This window comes from Cinclus cinclus, chromosome Z (genome assembly GCF_963662255.1).
Source record: "Cinclus cinclus chromosome Z, bCinCin1.1, whole genome shotgun sequence".
Classification (NCBI taxonomy): domain Eukaryota; kingdom Metazoa; phylum Chordata; class Aves; order Passeriformes; family Cinclidae; genus Cinclus; species Cinclus cinclus.
In genome coordinates, this window is record NC_085084.1 from 25,842,568 (window position 1) to 25,862,825 (window position 20,258).

The 20,258-nt window shown below is 40.4% G+C and overlaps 1 protein-coding gene across 1 annotated transcript in view; it reads right to left on the reverse strand.

The window, feature by feature from the left end:
- The window catches only part of WDR36 (WD repeat domain 36), a 28,918-nt gene extending 11,208 nt beyond the window's left edge, over nucleotides 1-17,710 (reverse strand). Inside the window, exons 1-16 of the mRNA XM_062512884.1 lie at nucleotides 17,564-17,710; nucleotides 16,281-16,308; nucleotides 13,348-13,448; nucleotides 12,745-12,862; nucleotides 11,708-11,840; nucleotides 10,728-10,782; nucleotides 10,000-10,132; nucleotides 8,946-9,121; nucleotides 8,329-8,449; nucleotides 6,848-6,913; nucleotides 5,852-5,935; nucleotides 4,282-4,436; nucleotides 3,038-3,152; nucleotides 1,561-1,726; nucleotides 1,177-1,285; nucleotides 343-422 (exon numbers count right to left, since the gene is read on the reverse strand). Of these exons, the coding sequence (XP_062368868.1) occupies nucleotides 343-422; nucleotides 1,177-1,285; nucleotides 1,561-1,726; nucleotides 3,038-3,152; nucleotides 4,282-4,436; nucleotides 5,852-5,935; nucleotides 6,848-6,913; nucleotides 8,329-8,449; nucleotides 8,946-9,121; nucleotides 10,000-10,132; nucleotides 10,728-10,782; nucleotides 11,708-11,840; nucleotides 12,745-12,862; nucleotides 13,348-13,448; nucleotides 16,281-16,308; nucleotides 17,564-17,710 (1,787 nt within the window). The remainder of the gene's footprint in view (nucleotides 1-342; nucleotides 423-1,176; nucleotides 1,286-1,560; nucleotides 1,727-3,037; nucleotides 3,153-4,281; nucleotides 4,437-5,851; nucleotides 5,936-6,847; nucleotides 6,914-8,328; nucleotides 8,450-8,945; nucleotides 9,122-9,999; nucleotides 10,133-10,727; nucleotides 10,783-11,707; nucleotides 11,841-12,744; nucleotides 12,863-13,347; nucleotides 13,449-16,280; nucleotides 16,309-17,563) is intronic.
- Between the last annotated feature and the right edge of the window lie 2,548 nt (nucleotides 17,711-20,258).

Sequence of the window (20,258 nt, forward strand, 5' to 3'; positions counted from 1 at the left end):
GATCCCATGAATGCTTCAGCATATCACAGTGTAATTCACCTTAGGCAATCTCTTGCCCTTTAGATTATAGTGCTGCTTCCAGACAAAGTACAAACTCACACTCATTCACACAACATGGAAACTCCAGGTGCCATCAACAAATCTTCAGGACAGTGTTACTCTGAAAACCCAGAAAAAGACATGCATTGCTATCACTGGACACAATTAAAATAGTGGGCAGAGTTGTTACATCATGTGCAACTTCAAATATCACATGTGGTGACAGATAATCAAGCCAGAAGGCTTTCTACCATTTATCAGAAAGGGGATTATTTCTTCTGCTCTGTTTTTAAACTGACTCACCATCCAGAGGGAAGGTCCCAAGTCTTAATGGAACAGTCCATTGATGAAGTTATCAGCCAACGACCATGAGGACTGAAAGTCTAAAATAAAATTTAATGAAACAACCAATAAGCCAGTCCCCACAGGAGGCCCTGACAAGATTAGACTACTCCCTAAAACCCAGGTGAAATGGTATGGCCATGAACAAAAACTGACAATACACTACTGAAAATGAGGAAAGAACAACACCAGAAGCTTTTTAAGAATAGATTCATACTACAACACACGACATATCTCACTGTTAGTCAAAGCACTTTAGTCCTCACTTTTTTGTTCATGGTGGAAACCTATTTCTAAACATAAATTTGAATAAATCATGTAAATACTATTCTAGCAGCATTTATAAATAAATTTGAAGCTAAAAACTATTTCAATGAACAATACAATGAACTATTACATAAGATATAAATAAGGAATTATCAATGTGCTGCATAATCTCTGATCCGTTTTCACCTTGCTCATCTTTTCAATATACACAGCTGACACTCCTGCACAATTCTGCTCCTCAATGCAGTTTTCACTATTCCCAGTGCTTTGTTTTGTTTGACTCCCAAATCAGCTTGTTGCAAAGTTATAGGTCAATCACAAAGCACATTACAAAACAGATGGCAATTTGACCACTTTACATTTTCAAACTAACATGGCTAAAAGTGCTGTGGACATGAACTACAGCTTTACTGCTCACAGATGAACATAATACCCAATTATTTAATACACACAGAGAAATCCACCATCTGCAAAATCTGTTAGGTATCTGTGTGTGTCACCTGTTACAGAAAATGAGTTAACAATTACCATGTCATTAATCTGTCCATGGTGTCCTGAGAATGTTCTGACAATCTTTCTGGTTTCTATGTCCAAAACACTAATAGTGAAGTCATCAAAGGCAATTCCCAGAATACCACTGCCAAGAAACAAAAACACACATGATAGGGAATATACAAGAGACAAAAAATAAAAACAGCCTTATATTGCTCCACATATCTTTTACCCTAAAAACAACAAGTATTACATTCCTTCAGTCTAATAAAATGTCTTATCATTCTCTGTCTATGAGTCAGTTGTATTTTAAAGCATTAGAAATATAAATTCTAATATTCTAATTAAGAATACTGGTTGCCATTGTAGACAAGTATGTTCACCAAACAATATACACATGAAGTAACTTCAGTTTCTTACCTGTCTCTGTGAAGCAGAATTCCACTTGGAGAAGAAGAAAGTTCAGTGGAATAAACCAGATCTTTCGTTTTGAATTTCCAAAATTTAATTAATCCTTCACTACCAGCTGTGATTACCAGCTGGTTCAATCCATCCACTGCTACCCCTCTAATGGCCCCTTCATGTGCTGCAATTCAAGAGAAAAGAGAGTATTATTTCAGAATTTAAACTTAGCACAGAAAGCAGCTGAATGCCAAGCATCAATTTGTTTGTCTTTACCTGACTACAACGAATGATCAGCAAGCCTATGACAATCTGAAAGCCACTTGACAAGATGCTCCAACATTCTAATTTTTTTTTTTTATCTCTACAGAAAACAAATTGATTTCAAGGGAACACCTAGAATACAAGTAAGAAGTGCAATTGAAGCTGAGTCTTAGCTCGTATTTCTGCTTTCAGTTTGGTGAACTTACTTTGACTGTGAGATTTGAGGGACTTCTGAATCACTTAAGGAATGCCACCAAGAAGACCTACTGCTCAAGACAAAATTTACAGTTTCAGTTTAGGCACAAAGCCTGAGAGTTTTCCAAAGCTACTTCACACTGCAGTGTGAAGACAAGACATAGCTCCTCTGGTTTTGGATGAATTTTATTTCTTAATCTATACCTAGAGCTACTAGCCAGTAAGCAAAATTAGAAAATTAATCCCACTATCCAACAATGATTTTATAGAGAGACCATTTCATGTTTGCTGAGCTAGATGGCTTTTAGAAATCCAGTAAGTCTTAAGGGCTCATCAGGACTCTTTCCTTGTTTTTACAACAAAAAATTCAGATCATGAGTGCCAAAAAAAACCATGCATGAGAGTACACGACATGACATTTGGGTTGAATTTGATCTTGAAGGTCTCTTCCAATCTAGTGATTATGTACCGATTCTGTGAAATATGTATGTATGCAACTTTAAAAGGAAATGTCAGAGCGCTGTCACATTACATCCTAAGTTTGCAGCTGGGTAATTAAAAGTAACATCATATGCAAAAAACTGAACTTGCTTAGGACTTCAATCTTCCATTCATGTGAAACATTCTTTCATTTCTAAGCAGGGGGCACAAAAGAGATGGCAAAGTATTAAGAGACAGAACCTTATAAAACAAGAAGTACTGGATATGTGACTATCTCAAAAAGAATGGAGGTCAGAGCATCTCATTTCAGTGCCAACCATTGTGGTAACTGACAATTTTGTGTTAAATAAAACCAAGGATATGCCAATATCAGAACTGTTAAAATTATCAAGAATCCTGTCCTTCAAATTAGGTTTCTGACTAGAGAAATTAGAAAAACTGAAATGCATAATAATTAGAAAAACTGAAATAATTAGAAAAATCTGAAATGCATCCCAAATTCTACTCAGTCTTTGTTAAGTTTTCATGACGACAGAACACCATTTGACTGCTGTTCTGTTACGTGCCAGTGTTTTGGAAGTTTAGGAGTTCTTACCTGTTTCTTTGCCATAATGCCCTCTGTGAATGCCAGATTGCATGTTATACACATCAACCTGTCCCGTTGACATCCCAATTACAGCAAAGTTACCACAGGAGGTAATGTCAACTGCCTTACAAGGGAATAAAAAAAAAAGTAAATCAACAAAACAAAGCACCTATGACAACCATTCTTTAGGTGTCTTATCAATTCATGAAGTTGTCAGAAGGTAAACAGCACACTGAGAATACAAAATACTAACACGTTCTTTGAGGAAACCTGCACAGAACAAATTACATCTCGAGAAAGCAGAAGGAGAAGCTCTTAAAATGAGCAAATAGTCAACATGCAATAAATATGGCAATGCAGGGCTTTGAAAGATAATGAAATCCTGGCTTAGTGACATCCATCAGAAGCCACACATAATATCAGCACTGTAAATTAAATAATAAAGATATCCACACATTCAGTCCTGAAGACAGAGTGTAAGCATAGCAACTGCATACCTCTTTCAATGCCCATTTTACCAATACCCTCCCAAACTAGGGTGAGGTCACACAGAGTTTAAATGGGAAGAAACAATTGTCTAGATATCTTTGGAAAGACAGGGTCCAAAGAAAGTAGTAATCAAAAGAAAATTGTGTACTTACAATTTAATTTATCTACCACCTAATGACTAAGCATGTCAAAAAACTGTATCAAAAGACAGAGGAGTTGTATGAACCTCTAGCATATGAGGTGTGCCACAGCAATTTGTCCTTTAAAAAGCTGGTAGACTTCATCAAACATTTTTATCTCCATCACTGTGTGTTTGAAACAATGTCATCATGTCCAGCTCAAGTTGTAAAGGATTTTTGAGGTAATATCCTTCTTGCAATTTGGAAATACACTTTCCTGTACTGCCAAAAAAGCCCAGAGTCTTCAGCAATCTGCATTTTCAGAATAAGTTAATCATCACAGGCATGCAGACAACTCTACATCTCTGTGATGGACTTTATAAAGGCAAACACTAATTACCTCTCTAAGCCAGAAAGTTAGTGCACTTAACCTGAATGTTTAGGGAAAACAGAAAAAATCTTCCTAAGACCATAAACATTACAAACCAGTTCAGTGCACACACTGAGCTGGCAGAAAGCACTCTGCAAGCCAACTAAAACACAGCTAGACTGTGCTTTCTCATTTTATGCATTATTTCTTTACCAACAGGAATCAAAATAGCATACAGTGTGAATCTGAAGAAATCTTATCCTAAATAAACTTACTGTTGCATATATATCAATAGGTTTGTGTTTGCTAAATTCTTCTGGCCTCAGTTTGTGAGCTCCCATGGAGGTTTTCTGATAGTTCCAGGTTGTACAGGTTATATACCCTTGATGGCAGGCAACAATACCATCCCAGTCGCTCTGATGTGCCACTTCTACAAGGTAACAGAGTCCTTTTAGAAACAGTAATTCTAAAGTGAAACTTAAGATTTCCTGATATTTTAAGGCACCTTTAGACAGCACAGTTCATACTTAGTGTTACTGCTGCACACTCAAAAGTCTACCACTCAGAAAAACCGCTGGGCAAACAACTGTGCATATGTAGTGTAACTATAATGTTAACAACAAAACCTCAAGCATTGTTTTGTATTTTGTGCTTTGTGTCTTTACATAATTAGCCTCTGCAGTTTGAAATGCTTATTCCAGTGTAAAAGTTTTAAACTGGTTTAAATGGTTTATACTGCTCGATCTGTACACATTTCCAGCTGACCGTCTTTAACTTTTTCTTTACTGTTGAAGCAGCCACCAGATAAAGTCAGGTTTAAAAGCTAAATCCACTTCACATAGCAAAATACTTCTTTTGCATTTCCATGAAAACTGTTTATTAAAAGCTCAATATCCAAACTTTGTAGACAAATGATACATAAAGATCTAAATAATGAGCAAATTTGATTGTTTTCCTGGAAATTTAAAAAAATTCAGAGCTTGAAACTGGCTATTTCTAGAACTTCAAAGATTTAAACAAGATACAAACAGGTTCACTTAAACAAACAAAGAGAAGAAAAGGAACAACTCCAAAATGTACTTAAATAAGTGGAGGCTTGATGTCTTCAAACACAGGCAGCACTAATATTAATTTTAAAATTAATTCCTTTTAAATATAAGTCTTAAAATATACACACATACTTGCAACAAGAGTGTACAGACAGTCTGTATCACAGAAGTCAAATGGCTCCACAAAATTGTAAATCCAGCTCTTTCAACATACTAAACAATAAATCATCCTCAGAAGAGAAAATAGCTACATTTTTGACAAAACAGATTTCAAGTCTGAAGTGAAAGTCATTGATTTAAAGAAGCACATTTTGCTAAAGCAAAGATAACTGTAATTCTGTTTAAAGAAGCTAGATTCATTATTTGCATACTGAATTACAAACGAACAGATTACTTGAAATTCAGCTTTAAAAAGTGACTCTTAGTGTACTGTCAAAATCAACTGTAACTGTAACTAAGACTTCCTCAGCTGACAAAGACCTTCATCCTCCACATAGCTGCTGGTTCTCCAGCCTGGAGCAATATGTACATCTGTAGATTTTGGCCCCTGTGCAGGAGATCTGCAAGCCAAGAGTCAGGATGTTTTAATATAAAATGCTCTTTTTGAAATATTGGAACAGTTTACTCAGTCAAGTGCAATTTTAAACTGTGATTCAGTAGCTCATGAAAGGCCACAAAATAATCTAGACATATCATGGGCTTCCAAAACATGTGTTTTGAGGGTTAAAAAGTGGAATTAATACATAAAGATAATATATTCACATTTAGTCTGTAACCTGTGTCAAAGACCGCTTACCTGAAGCAAAGGCTGTAATCGGTGGAAGTGCCATTGTATCCAGCTTAAGACCTTTCTTTTTTGATTTCTTTTTATTAACTGAACCTTAAAAATAGACATTAAGGGTCTCAGTCTCATTGTCAGAACCAAGAACAATAGCTTAAAAAGGACTGTTAATAAAATGCAAAGTTCCTTTCCAGTTTAGAAACATCCGGCTTAAATAAATACATCACCATTCCCGAGGTTTGTAGAGCTAAGAACACTAATAGAGTTTCTGTCAAAATTCATGCAATGCTGAGCAAATCACCAGCCTTTTACATCCACAGCTGTGAATTCACTACTCAATCTACTTGTTCCAAGACCTTGTGCTGAAATCCTGATGCAGAAGTTCCCCCATCACAGCTAAAAACACGGTCCTATAGACAAGACTATATAAAGCAATGAACAGCACCCAGCCCTTTCAATAACCATAATAATTCAAGAATCTTGAACTAAAAATATATGCCCAAATTAATTTTTATACATATTTTCAAACAGGTTGAAATAGACAGGTACTTAAAGCTTTCTGATCCTTGCTCTCACAAATGAAGGTGTTCCTTAACCATGCCATGATATACAAGATATGCCTAAGTCAAACTCTACATTAAATGAAAGGAACTCAAGCCCAGAAATATGAATTAGCAAATAATTTGATCAGTTTAACAGAATGGAAATAGGGTAAAAAGTTGCAATTACATGTGCTGAAATGTCAGCTACTATTTTACACATTTTAATACAAAAATCATGCACAGTGTTTCCCACACTGAAGCAACATACACTGCAAGGATCAGAAATCACTTTTTTTAAAGTATCAACAAATCTGAGAGGTACATTTACTGCAGGAAGGACTGAGTTTGTAGAATATCTGACAAGCTTTCATAGAAGAGTTGAAGTGAAAATAAGGCCTGTCTAATGTTTACATAAATACTTTTCAGGACTCCTTTTCCCCCGTGTTTGTTCTTTGACTGAAATACTTACCATGACCTAAACTTTTATTGAACTTTTCATGCACTGTTGAAAAAGATTGCAATGTTCCATCTTGACCTAAGAAAGTATTAGCACAGAGCAATGAAGGGCAAAAATCAACTTTACTCATAAGCTATTTGAGCAAGAAAAGTAAAAAAAAAGCAATAAGCAACTTCAAATGCTACAATACAGTATTTACTAAAAATTCTGGTCCAAGAATAAATACAGCTACACTCTAAGGAGCAGCACTAATGGAGCCTAATTTTCTATGGCCTACATCTCATTCCTAGAACTCTGCCCTACAAATGATCAGAATGACCCCCTGAGATGACAGACATCTTTTCCATGTTCACCTCCTCTGACTCTGTAATGTCCGTGATATTAATGAAATTTCATGAAGTTAATTTGAGATGCCTCTTCTAAGGAAACCAGTAGCCCATGAATGCAACCCTAATTTGTTTCTGCTGCACAAAGTTTTACTGCTGTTCCAGAAGGGAGTGTAGAGAGTTAGTCTCTACACTGCAGATACATGAAATCTCAAGGGTCAAGACCCTTTTCATTGTAAAGGTTGCCTCTGTGCCCTCTCTGCTGCAAAAGCAAATGTGAAGATTCATTAATCAACACTTGATCGATACTGTTTTTTGTCTGCTGTGAGCTAAAATACAGACAATAACTCATTACATGAAGGCAAGTCACTGGTTGGATGACCAGCAAGAAATTTTAGTACAGGTAGTGTAATGCTTTCAAAAGTAGCCCATACAGACAATTAACTACTTAAGAGTAATGAGAGACTAGGTGGTGAGTCTCTATCATCCCATCATCTAAGTGGTCTGGGGTAAAACACGGTCTGATCTAGCACTTCCCTTTCCTAAGCAGTCTTTTTAAAAATGCTACTTTCTAAGGAAGAGTAGTCATTTATGCATTTTGACACTTTTAGATTAATATATTATTGCAAAAAGCAACCCTGAAAATATATATTACAGATATAGATAAGCTGTAATAAATTACAAAGACAGTGCAAGCCACAAAGCTTGATCAAACTAGTGGAAAAAGTAATTACTAAAAATTAGTTACTAATTGCATTTTGCTGCTTATTTTTCCCCTGCCACAACCAAATTTCTCAAGTTGTTATAGGTTTCATTTTGACCAGCTAATACTTGCTCAGAAAATACCAAAACCATTTTTATTCATCAAATATATAAATATGGATGATAAGAGTAGCTCCTTTACTGTCCTGCTTTCAAGTACTCATCAGCCTACTTGCTAATATATTACTCTAGGGAAACACTAGTTTCTTACTGGAATAGGAAAACTCTGGTGAAACACTTTGTTATGGTAATAATTAAACTGTTTATGTTAACTACTTACTGTATTTCATTAATATACAACACTTGAAATATAATCTAGTGTATTATTAAAACAAAGATGCTTAGCTCTGCACCTTTTCTTTATCACAGCAACAAATCAGACTGCAAAAGAATGGAGATTCATACCTGCACTAAGAATTTGCTGTCCATTTTGCCCATGATATCTGATTTTTGTTGGTGGTGCACTATGTCCCATTCGGCTTCTCAATACGCGACCTGTACCACCAGGTCCATCAAAAATCCAAACCTGCACCCCAAAATAAGCAGAAAAATCCAGCCTGTCAAACACTGTCTCGGCAATAACTGCACCTCTTATCAGCAGATCGTGTTTATCTGGGAGCTGATGCAGCTAACTTCACACACTGGCTTTCATCCTTAACCCTAAAACTTCTGAAGTTTCTGTCACACCACCTGATTTATTTCCAGCTCTTCATTCTGCCCCTTCACCAAAGCCTAGTGGCATCAGAGGACATGCAGCACAAGGAACTTTTACCAACAGCAACTGCTTATGATCCAAAACATTATCAAACTGGATCCAGATTTAAGAGAACACTGGGATATAAAGTGTGGTTCTGGGAAAGTGGATCCAAAGCTTTGTTCTTCAAAGGTACAACAAAGCAGTAAATGAAGCAATGAGAACATAGCAGCAAATCTTTAAACTACAGTCCACTACAGTCCAACTGAGACCAGCAACTTTAGTTTTGTTGTATTGGTTTCAGAGAGCAGCAGTGATTGTAACCCACCCGTAGAGCATTATCAGCACCATTAGTAATAAGAAGTGCCTCTCCAGGGACAAATGTCATGCCAGCTACTGCGGTGGAATGGGCATCTTGCATCTGACACATCAGTTTCTTCTCTTCTAGATCCCACAAAGCAATGTGCCCAACTGGGCTACCAGCTGCCATTACTGGATGTCCATCTGCCCAAAAAAAAAAAAAGTTTGCTTATTGACATTCACCTCATCCCCACTGACTTTTTACATCTTGAAACTGATGCTAGAAAAGTCTTTAATCAGAACGAAAAAGAAATCTCAAGTTGATACTAGAAATAATATAGGTTTTAACAGAAATATTGTAGTATGTCAATCAGAAAAGAAACAAAACGGATAATAAAAATAGGACTTTTTTGTATCTGATAACAATAAAATCTCTTAAGTCCAGCAATCAGAGCTAGAGGTTTTGCTTGAAAACACAACAGATATTGACTCTCTTTCTATTCTCACAAGTCTTTCCACAATTTTCTTCAGTAGCATTCTTCCTCAACAGGGTCTGCACTCAATCGATATTCTGTTAAAATCAGGATCAACATTTAAGTAACTAGCTTTAATAATTAGGACATGTTTGTTAGACAAGAAAAAGCTGTGAATGAAAGTTAAGACTTCCCCTGAAAGAATCCATTCAGTATTCACCCAGCTATTAACATTCTAACACTGGGGGAAAAGACACTGCTGAGAAGTAGGTTTGGACACTAAAGCAAGATGCACTGATTACAATATCTAGGACTATTGTGTACTGTGTTAGCTCTTGGCACACTGCAAACAAACTTTTTTCTACTATGCTGTATGTCACTTCCTGTGCACTAAAAACACAAGAAAATGCTATAAAACAGCTAGCATGATGAAAATGCATGACTTCCCTTACTTTTTGCTACCTCTTCTAGATTACCTTCAGCCTCTGAAAACTAAAACTATCAGAATCAAATTTGATTCTGAAATGTTTTGTAACAAACTATATTCCTCTGTTCCACTTAGTGTTAATGCTTCTATACATATTTTCACTAAAAACCACTAGGACCTACCAGTTCGAAAAGATATTGCTGTGATGGGACCCCAGTCCTGCTGAAATTTCATCAGAATTTCATCAAACTTAATATTATGTACAATGATATGACCAGATACAAGGCCGACAGCAACAACATCCACTGCTGGAGCCTGCAAGAAATGAAAAAAATCTGTTTCCAGAAGCTGGGACTCCTTTGAAAAATGGATCACTTTAAGTGTCCAGCAGCTCCAGAAGATTATTATACACCCTGCCACACTTCCTACATATTTACAAGTTTTATCCTGGGCAACTGCTGACCATTTTCACAGCTGTCATTAAAGCTACGAATAAGTTTCAACTTACATTTATAACTAAAATATATTATAGCAAATACCATTGCAAATTTTCTACTGAATCAACAAAATCTGTGTTTAATAAAACTCTGAAGCAAAAAAAAAAAATTGGCAAAAAACTACCAGTGCAATGAAGCTTCATGATACACATGCACCTTGAAAATTATGTGAATTCATTACATCATTCAGTGAAAGACTATAGATGTAATGAACACGAAACAGATAAGATGCTAAATGCAACGGAACTAGGAATGGAGGAAGAGCAGATAATAAACCTTCAGTCAAAAGAGTGTTATTGCAATTACCTGAGAGAATACATGCAATTTTTACTGCTGTCATTTTAAACAACAGTATTTTGCCAGCTGCTCTTGTTCAGTTACATGTGAAAATAAAAGATTATAAAAATACTAACTTGTTCGAGAGTTGTGACTGCTAAGCCCCATCCTGGAAAGGAGTACAAGAGCTTGCTGTAAAACAAACATGAAAAACCCATAAATTAATTAATGCCTGGGGATTTTCCATGACACAATGGCTGTTTTATATGTATTTATACAGAAAAGTACATCTTTATTTTTTTACGTCTTTTACTTATAAGACAGCTTTCTGTTCTTGTAAGTCAGATAAAAGGAAAAAAGGCCTGTGATACTAAGAAGTAAAGTTAAAAAAAAACCCTATGGCTAAATTTTATTGAAAAAGCTGCTGTTGTGCATTAATACCACAACAGTGACACAACTACATGTCATGAACATACAAACCAAAACAAGTATCAGTGATATCATGGCAAACTGAGTTAGGACAACAAAACACTGATTTATGCAAGCTGACTTAACATATATTTACAATATGAACATTAACATGCAGAGAAGCTCACTGTACCTGCAGCTTTCATGACTTAGGAAAGCAGCTTCTCATGGCAGGAATGAAATACTAAAATTATAGATGATGATCTACTGGGACATGCTCAGAAACAATTGCATGTCTAGACATCTCTTATCTGAGTCTAAGGCTCAGATGCTAGTAATTACCTCCACTCTACCTGCCAGCATTTCCTTGGACCCACAACAACCAAAAAAGTTACGCTTGGAAGATGGGCGGCCTGAACATGCTTTATTATTATTTCAATAGCTTTCAGGGGAAAGCTGTATGATTCCAAGAAATTTAAAAAAAAAAGAAATCCTGAACAACCCCTGAGATTTTGCAAGGAGAGCAAACAACACACAACCTGAAAGGCATAAATGCATTCAGGGACCAGCAGCATTCTTTGTTTCTGGATATATACCAACAGAAACCCCATGCCAATACTCAGTAAAAGATTCCATACTTAACAGTATCATTAGTTGCTTATCAAACTACTTGGACCATGAAGTATAGCCGAAGTATCAAGAATCTTACTTGGTTCTTATATTCCATAGCTGCAAGGTTCCTTGTTCACTTCCAAGGAGAATTTTATTCAGATAGGTGCTGGGATGCAGAAGAGCAGAAACTGCAAAAGTGGCTTTATCAAAATCTATTTGAAGATATTCTTCTGCAGAAACAGTAAGAAACAGTGTTAGTGTGCCTACTCCTGCAAACCTGCAGGTTTGTCCTCCCTTCACAAATGTAAAAGCAGGATAGATATTTAATTCTTCAATTCCTGTAATTGATGTTTCTCACATTAAAGTATCAGCTAATGTGTAACAGAAGAAGTGAAAAGCAAAACTTCTTTACATTTTAACATCTGTTGGCTTGAAGGTGTATTTTTTCCGTGTAAGTCTATTCACTACAACAATACTTGCAATACCAAACCATATCTGATTTATATCTTTCTGCGAGATTCCTGCTCCTGCCTGAGCAAAACACCTCATCTGATTAGCATGACTTTTGTTTGTTATAGCAACTCCAAATCTCTAAAGCCTGGGGTTACAGACGCTTTTGACAACCACCAGGCAGAGAATAACACTGGTCACACCAATGAATGCTTTCTAAAGAAAGATATTTGGGGCACTGAAACACAATTTCACAAAGCGCTTGACAACGGCATGAGAAGATGCTTACACAAACAGAAAGATCATTCGTTAGAATTTAGCCGTACCCAGACTTGTAAATGCCAAGGAATTACAGGAACTCAGAAATAATGCCAAAGCTGCTCTATCACATCCTTTAGGAGAAAATGGAACACTAAAATGTAATTTTCATATAATCATTCTCTCTTTTACATCTACACAGAATCTTACAGGGCCTCTGCACATGTACAGTATCCATTCACGAAACATTACTGCAGGAGTAGGACTTCAGATCATCAAATAAGCAGCATGATCATTTAAGAATTTTCCTTTTTAAGAATAAACTACTTCTAAATATGTGCATTTTTTAAAAACCCCTTCTTCTTAAATTACTCAATGTCTAATAGCGCTATCCTATAATGCAGCAAAAAAAATAAAATCTCTCACCTTCTGACTGTATATTCCAAACAATAAGAACATTATCAACATCCACAGAGATGACATGATCACCAAAAGGCTGTAGAAGGTGTATCTTTGCCTTGTGGCCTTCATAGGTATGAACCACCTATAATTTCAAAATAGAAATGCTTCCAATAAGGTGTTAAGGTATAATATCAAGTTAACATCATACATAAGGACAGTTAACAGATGTCAGCAACAACAAAATTCATGGAAAGGCCACACAACCTGAAGTGCAAGATAGATAATTTTATCTGATATTTAAAACTGTTTGCAAAAAATATGCTACCTAAGTATATTTAATTATTTATTTTCAATTAATTTTGATTATGTGAATTGATGATTAAAAAAATATTTAACTAGCTACTTAATTATTGTATTTAATATGCAAAACACAGTTCAGCATTATGGAATGTGCTCTTACATTCTCCCAGTTTAAGCTTTTTACTCCTTATCTAGAGTTTGTTTCCCTAAAACTGAAGGTACCAAACAGCTAGAGAAATTGTCATTCATAGAAAATTAACTGCCTTGATACCACAAACACTACACAATTGTTTTGTATCACTGAGTAATAAGTAAGTTAATAGAAACCTCTTTGTTCCTGGCAAAAGCATGGAGAATATTGTCGTATGAAGCAAACATCAACATGCGATCTGCTGCCAGACATGTGATGTCTTGTGGCAAAGTATTACCTGTTGATCAAACAAAAGAGAAGTTAAACAAGTTTCAGGTTCCCTGCAAGAGAGAAAGCATATTTCTTTGGCATAGTGACCCACAAAGAAAGCCATCTGGTTGAACATTATGTGGAATTTTAGAGACATGCACACATTTCAGAAGAATGCAATGATTACTACAAAACATTACATCAGTAACAACATCATAAGTAACAAGCTCGGCAGACCACAAGGTTGTTCTTTTGAAAAACAATAATAAATTAGTGAACTATCTCTGTAAGTAAAAGTACACATTAGCTTTTTGAGGGCAGAAAACACAGATGACGAATCAAAGTCTCAGCATTAGCAATGCTTATTAGGTTAAGTTATTCTACAGGCCTGCAAGTTGTGACCCACTCCTGCACCTATCTCCTGATCACACTGAAAATGTAATGCTCTAAGAATACATCGCATTCCCTACCTCATGACTGGTTCAGAAAGAATATCTAATATTGGGATATTCACTTCAGTAGCCCAAAATGTAAAGGGGACAAAGTTCCAGACCACACTGAGAAACTGCTGGTGTGATGCTGGTGTGGTACAAATGGTAGAAAAATGAAAAGAAAAATCACTGTATGGATAATTGTCTAAATCCATGGAAATACACAAATGTTAATTACAGCACTTGGCACTTCTGCAGAGAAACACCAGGCCAAAAATTACTGTGGGAGTGCACCTATGATATAAACTAGCCTGGTCACACAGCAGCCCTTCCCACAAAGGTGCTTTGAACTGTGAATTATTAGCAAGCACAAAGAAAACTTCACCCCCTGCTGTACTGCAGCACAGCTTCAAAAGGAGGAACTAAAATAAGAATATAAAAGATTTCATTCTCTGAGGGTTCATTTTGTTTGAACACATCTTCCCATAGCACTTTTGAAGTGAGTCAGGCTTACAAGCAGGCTACAGATACTGTACTCCACAGGAGCTGTATAGAAGGCTGCTTAGGCTAAGACAGTTTCAGGCAGACCTAAATTTAAAAGTTCAGAGCACCAACCACATAAATCAACAAACCAACAGCACTGTAAAGAGAGGCACAGCATACATTTTTTTAATCAAAATTTTATATGTCAACATCTCAATTTCTCAGGCTCAGATGATTGCATACGTAAGAAGATGTGGCCAACTGCAGAAAAAAAATGCAATGTTTTTATGATTTTGCAAGATGAAAACACATTTAATGTGTTTACAGCTTTAAAAATCCCTAGCCGATAATATAAATCTAGTCCTGGTTGTGTGATATTTATTCTCAAGTTTACAGATTTTTTTTATGTTAATAAAAAATATTTTATATATGACATCTCTGTAAAAATTTTGTGGCACACAGAAGTAAAGCCCCTGCTTTTCAAGACAGAGTACATCCCTCTGAATTGTCTAAGTGTCAAGTGAAAAGGGACCTTTGGAAATCAACTGGTTCGACATTTCACCAGCTCCTCACAAAATTTATTACCAGTACTAGACTGGGTTAGCTGCAGCTGTGCCCAGCTGAGTCTTGAACACTTCTGGGGAAGAAGTTCTGCTTCAGGTCTACATTGTACCACAGTGTACACCTCTTAGGGCCATTTTTCCTACCCTCCACTGTGACCCTCTCAAGCTTCAGTCTGTGGGTGTTGGTTGTCCCTTGCTGCTCTTTCTGCTACTGCCACCATCAGCACAAACCTAGCCCCGCTATCCAAATGCTGGTCAGGCCACAGACTGCCTCTGCCTCACTGTCTATCTTGCCCTTCTTAGCACTAAGCAGATAAGAGTTGCTACACTGTCTCTTTTCATGTTGCCTGCTGTAGGCCCTAACATTCCTGTTCCTCAGCCTCCTGCAGGAGAAAGGGGAGCTGTGGAAGGGACAGAACCACACTAACTTCTGCAGTCCAGGCATGGCCTCACCTGTTTGAGGTGCAGGAGAACAGCTTTGCCTGATCTCTGGATGCATTCCTAATGAGGATTCCTAATGCATTCCTCAATACACAGCCTGCCTTACTCACAGTTACCGTGTTGTTGGTCCACATCCAGCCTGGCACCAGCACAGCCCCAGCTTCTTTCCAGCAGGATGTCATGCAGCCAGTCAGCTCCCAGCTTGCTCTGTCCCAGGTGCAGCAGGATTCTGCACTTGTCCTTGCTGAACTTGGTAAGGCTCCTGCTGGCCCAGGCTTCATGTTTTTCAACAGCTCACTGGACTGAAACTCTGCCATTCTGGGTCTCAGTTACTCCTCCTAAAAGAGCATCCTGTGCAACTTACCCTAGGAGTGCACACTGCCTCATCACCTATGCTGCTGTAATGGTGTTGAAGAAGATGGGCCCTGCTGCTGACACCCAGAGGCCTTGTCACCAAAGGACAAGTGAATGTCAAGCTATCAATTCATATCCTCTGTATCCACCTGCACAACTAATTCCTAACACTCCCTGAAGGCATCCACATCTATTTTCTTCATGTAATTATTTTTCTCCTATAACAGTCCTCTAATAATCACAAAAACAACAACAAAAAGGGGATCTGAAATTAATTAAATAAATGAATAATTGAGCTTCATTCATTGTGCAATCTTCATGGCTTAGAGGTGTTTTTGGAAGAATAAGATGGTAAGAACAGAAGGTTCAGAAGGTACATCTCTAAGAAAACTAAATTTCAGTTTCAACAGCAGTCTTATTTCCAAACTGATATTTAGATTTCTGAGACTCTTTCCAACATGTTTGTGTGTAAATACTAGTAAGTAAAATTTATTTTCTTGTTTTTCAGTTGAAAATGAAGTGCAGACGTCAGACATGTTTTAAAAACCCGAACAAAATAAGAGGAATGAACAATCTGTGAATACTTACTCACAGCAACAATACCAAGCTTCTTCACCTGCAATGAAAATGTTAAAAGCATTTTCAATGATTGGTTGCAATGAATTTGGTAAAAACAGAAATTTAAAATTCTAGGAATTAACCTAGATCAGACAATGAATTTGATACCAAACCAGAAAAATTATTCATCCTAGTTTAGAACACCACCTACTGAAAAACAGACAGCAGGTCTAAAGGAATGGACAATGCATTCGCCAAAAGATAACTACTCACCAACAGTAAGTTGTGCTTCCTAATGTATTTTACCCTAATGCACAGGAAACTAAGGACAGTTTAAGACACCCTGAGGAGCCTGGGTATCTTAGTTTCCACATCATCTCTGCTTCTACTTTATTTTCATTACAAGCACACTGTATTCTAATTCTATCTCTGTTCACAGAGAATTTGCTTCCGTTGCAAACATCTAAACATCGCTACTCTAAATAGAGATCGCTACTCTACTTCAAAGGCTGTGAAGAAGGCTGACAGGAGTGAACACTAAAATGCGCCAGAGAAGATCCCTGATGACTGCACTCTGGTGTTCACTGTACTCAGTTCAATTCTGTGTACTGCTGCTTATAAACTGAAAATGCTATGGCTGAGCCCAGGGAAGTCACGGAGTCTCCCTCTTTTGAGGCATTCCAAACCTACCTAAACACGTTCCTCTGTAACCTGCTCTAGGTGACCATGCTCTGGTGGGGAGGGGGTTGGTCTGGGTGATCTCCAGAGGTCCCTTCCAACCTTCAGGGGTTTATGGTTCTACACTGCAGAAAACGAGTCCGTATCACAGGCTTTGTTCTTGCTGAACTCAACTGTGCTCATCCGCTTTCATACAGGGGTTTTTATAGGATCGGACTGCCCCTAACCCCTAAAACGTAACACTCAAACGATAAACCAGAGCGAGTGAGCTTTAATTCATCTTGTAACGAAGGAAAAGCTTGAGCACCTGGGCGCTCCCGACGGACGGGCTGTGTCGCATCGGCTAGCGCTACCCACATGGCAGAGCAAGCCCGTTTCCTGCCTATTTAGCCGGCAGCTCCCTCCTTCCCTTCCTCCCCCGCTCTCTCCCTCCCCGCCGGTCACCGCCGGCTACAGAGGCGCGGCCCCGGGGCGCCGCGGCCCCGCACACGCTCCCGCATCGTGACAGGGGGGCGACAGGGGGAGGAGGGAAGGAAAAGGCGGATCTCCCTGCACGACCCCGGTCTCCCCACGGCCGGTCGCAGAGGGAAGGAGGCCAGGAAAAAGGAGCGGGGACCGGGACGCCGCGTACTCACATTGTAGGTATGGACGCTGCGCCCGACGGCGGCAGCCAGGTAGAACTCGCGGTGGCGGCCGTGATAACGCAGGACGTGCGGGACGTGCCCGCTGAAGCGGCCGAGCACCCGGAAGGGGGCGAAGAGCCGCGCGCCTTCCCCCGCCATGGCTCCGCACGTGTCCGTGTCCGCATCCGCCCTCCCGCAGGAAACGCCCGCCCGCTTCCGCCGCCCCGCCCCGCCCCGGCCCGGCCCGGCCCGGCCCGGCCCGGCCCGGTCGTGCGCCGCCGAAAGCGGTCCGCCGGGCGTGGGCGTGAACTCTGCCGCCAGCAATCCGCGCAGCCGCGACTGCGCGGGCTTTTTTATTGTCTTTTATTTTTCATTTCTTTATTCCCTCTTATTCTTCATTTCTTTATCCCCTTTCCACTCGCAAAGCAGCAGGTCCGGTTGAGGGTGGCCGCGCCCCAGAGGCGGCAGCGGAGCCCGAGGTGAGCCCACCTCCAATGGCACATCCCGCGGGTTGCCCACGTCGGGAGCCACTGAACTTCCCGAGGTGTCCATTCTGAGGTTTTTTGTGGTGGTGGTAGTTTTGGTTTTGTGTGTGTGTTTGTTGAGGTTTTTGGGGGTTTTTTTAATAAATTATGCATATTGAAAAAATAGACAACCCCCCCCCCCCCCCCCGCAGGTTCATTCCGTTGCTATGACTGCTCGGTGGACAATGCAAGTGAAGTCTGGTGGAGAAGGCAAAATGAAAAGCCGCGCCACCCCCAGGCCACCTATCCCAAGTTGTTGTAGCTTCTCCACACCGCCATCAGCTCCCGGGCTTTGCTCTTATCGCACAGGGTCGGGCTTGTCGTGCTGGCGGCGCTGTCTGCTGGGCTGTCCCGCTGCGCTGTCCCAGTGCCCTCCTGTGACGCGCAGAAGCCGGGGCAGTAGTGCTTCAGGACTGTCCAGGTGACTCGCCACACCTCCGGCCGCTCCTCCCCGCATCCCCGCGCCCGGTGCAGGAGGCATTCCAGCAGCCGGCCCGCTCGCTCCGCCCGCCTGGAGTCCTGCGAGCGGACAGCTGGTCACGACCCTTAACTCCTTTTCCCTTCAATGTCTCCCCATGCATCATTAAAAAGACGCTGCCCATCCACCACTTCTCACTCCTCATCCTTGCCCCCTTCTCCGCGTTTTCCCTTCTTTTCCTGCCTTCCCCTCTCCCTCACTTTCCTCCCACTCCTCTCTTTTCCCCTTCTGCCCTCCTCCTCCTTTTCCCCCATACCTTTCTCCCATTCCGTCATACCCCTTTCTCCCTTTCTTGCCCCCTTCTTCCCCCCCCCCCCCCCCCCTTTTTTTTTTTTTCCCTGGGAAAGGGAATGCCACCTAGCCGCCGGCAAGTGCGCGCACCGGTGCGAACCTCGGACTGCTGCTTGCCCGCCGGCTCGGAAGGCGCGTCCTCGCAGGTGTGAAAATCGAGTTGTAGGTCCTGGAAGGAAACAACAGGGAATGCTCGCTAAAGCCACGCCGCCCGTGATCGCCTTTGCCAGCTGCCAGCCTGCCACGGGCATCCCGTTACTGATATCCCTCCCGCCTTGGCGCCCCGCGCCGCCCCGTCGGGGCCTCGCGCGGTGCGGGCGGCTGCGGGAGCCGGGCGGGGGCCGTGCGGGGCAGCCGCTGCTGGGCTGCTCTGGGCTTCTCCGGGCTGTGATGCCCGAGCCAGCGCCAGGGCTGCTTTCGCCGAAAAACACCCCCTGGTCCTTGCGCTAAGGGCCGGCTGCGCATGTGAACCCTCCGCGTAGCTTCTAAACCACTTATCACCTTTGCAACCGTGACACAATCTTCAGCGTCGGTGAAGCATTATGCAAGCGACTTTCAGTCCTACGGGTCTGCAAGGCGCTGGGAAGGGTAGGGTAGAGCTCTGGCAGCGGCCGCCCGGGCTCCTGCTCTCCGTCCCTGCCAGTCCCAGCTTCAGCGAAGCACATTTTGGGAAGGTCGCCGGAGGAGAGTTGTACATAACTTCAAAGTCCGGTTTCACAGGTACCGGTTTACTAAACTAGCCAATTCCCGGCTTGCTAACCGAGATTTTCAAAAAGTAGCTGCCGGTGGTCACGGGTGAAAACGTGGAGGCAGTGCCGTCCCGACAGTTTCCCTCCGATGCCACCAGAGCAAGCACCAACCTCTTGTGTAAAGATAATGTCTGCATCCAAAACGTTTAGTAGATCCTCTTGTATCTTGCCGTGGTTGCAGAGGCTGAAATTGTAGGTGGATCCCCGCGGAAAGAAGGCGATCTGAAGAAAGATGATCAAGCTACAAAGGACTGTGTAAGAAAAAGCCAAAGGTTAATTATCCTGCACCGCTACGTGACCCGACAAGGCATGGAAGACAGCTGAAAAGAGGGATGTCCGTGCTTCAGAAGCACTAGAGAAACTGGTTGGTTACCGTTGTGATTATCCATGGTGTCTTTACACGTTGTTTTTCTCCTCCCAGGCTTCAGATCGTTGCTGACTTCATATATGTACCTGTACGCCTACGGAAATAAAGGTTTCCAATTCCATAACCGGGGCTCATTTGGACGTCTCTTGCACCTCTTTCCAGAACTGTAAATAATTATTACTCAGTCTTGAAGTTGTGTCACTGATTCGAAAATAAATCTAAGATAACGAATAATAATCAAAGGCATCACCCAAACCCCAAGCAAAACAAAAGAAAATACAAAAGCTTTGAAACAAGT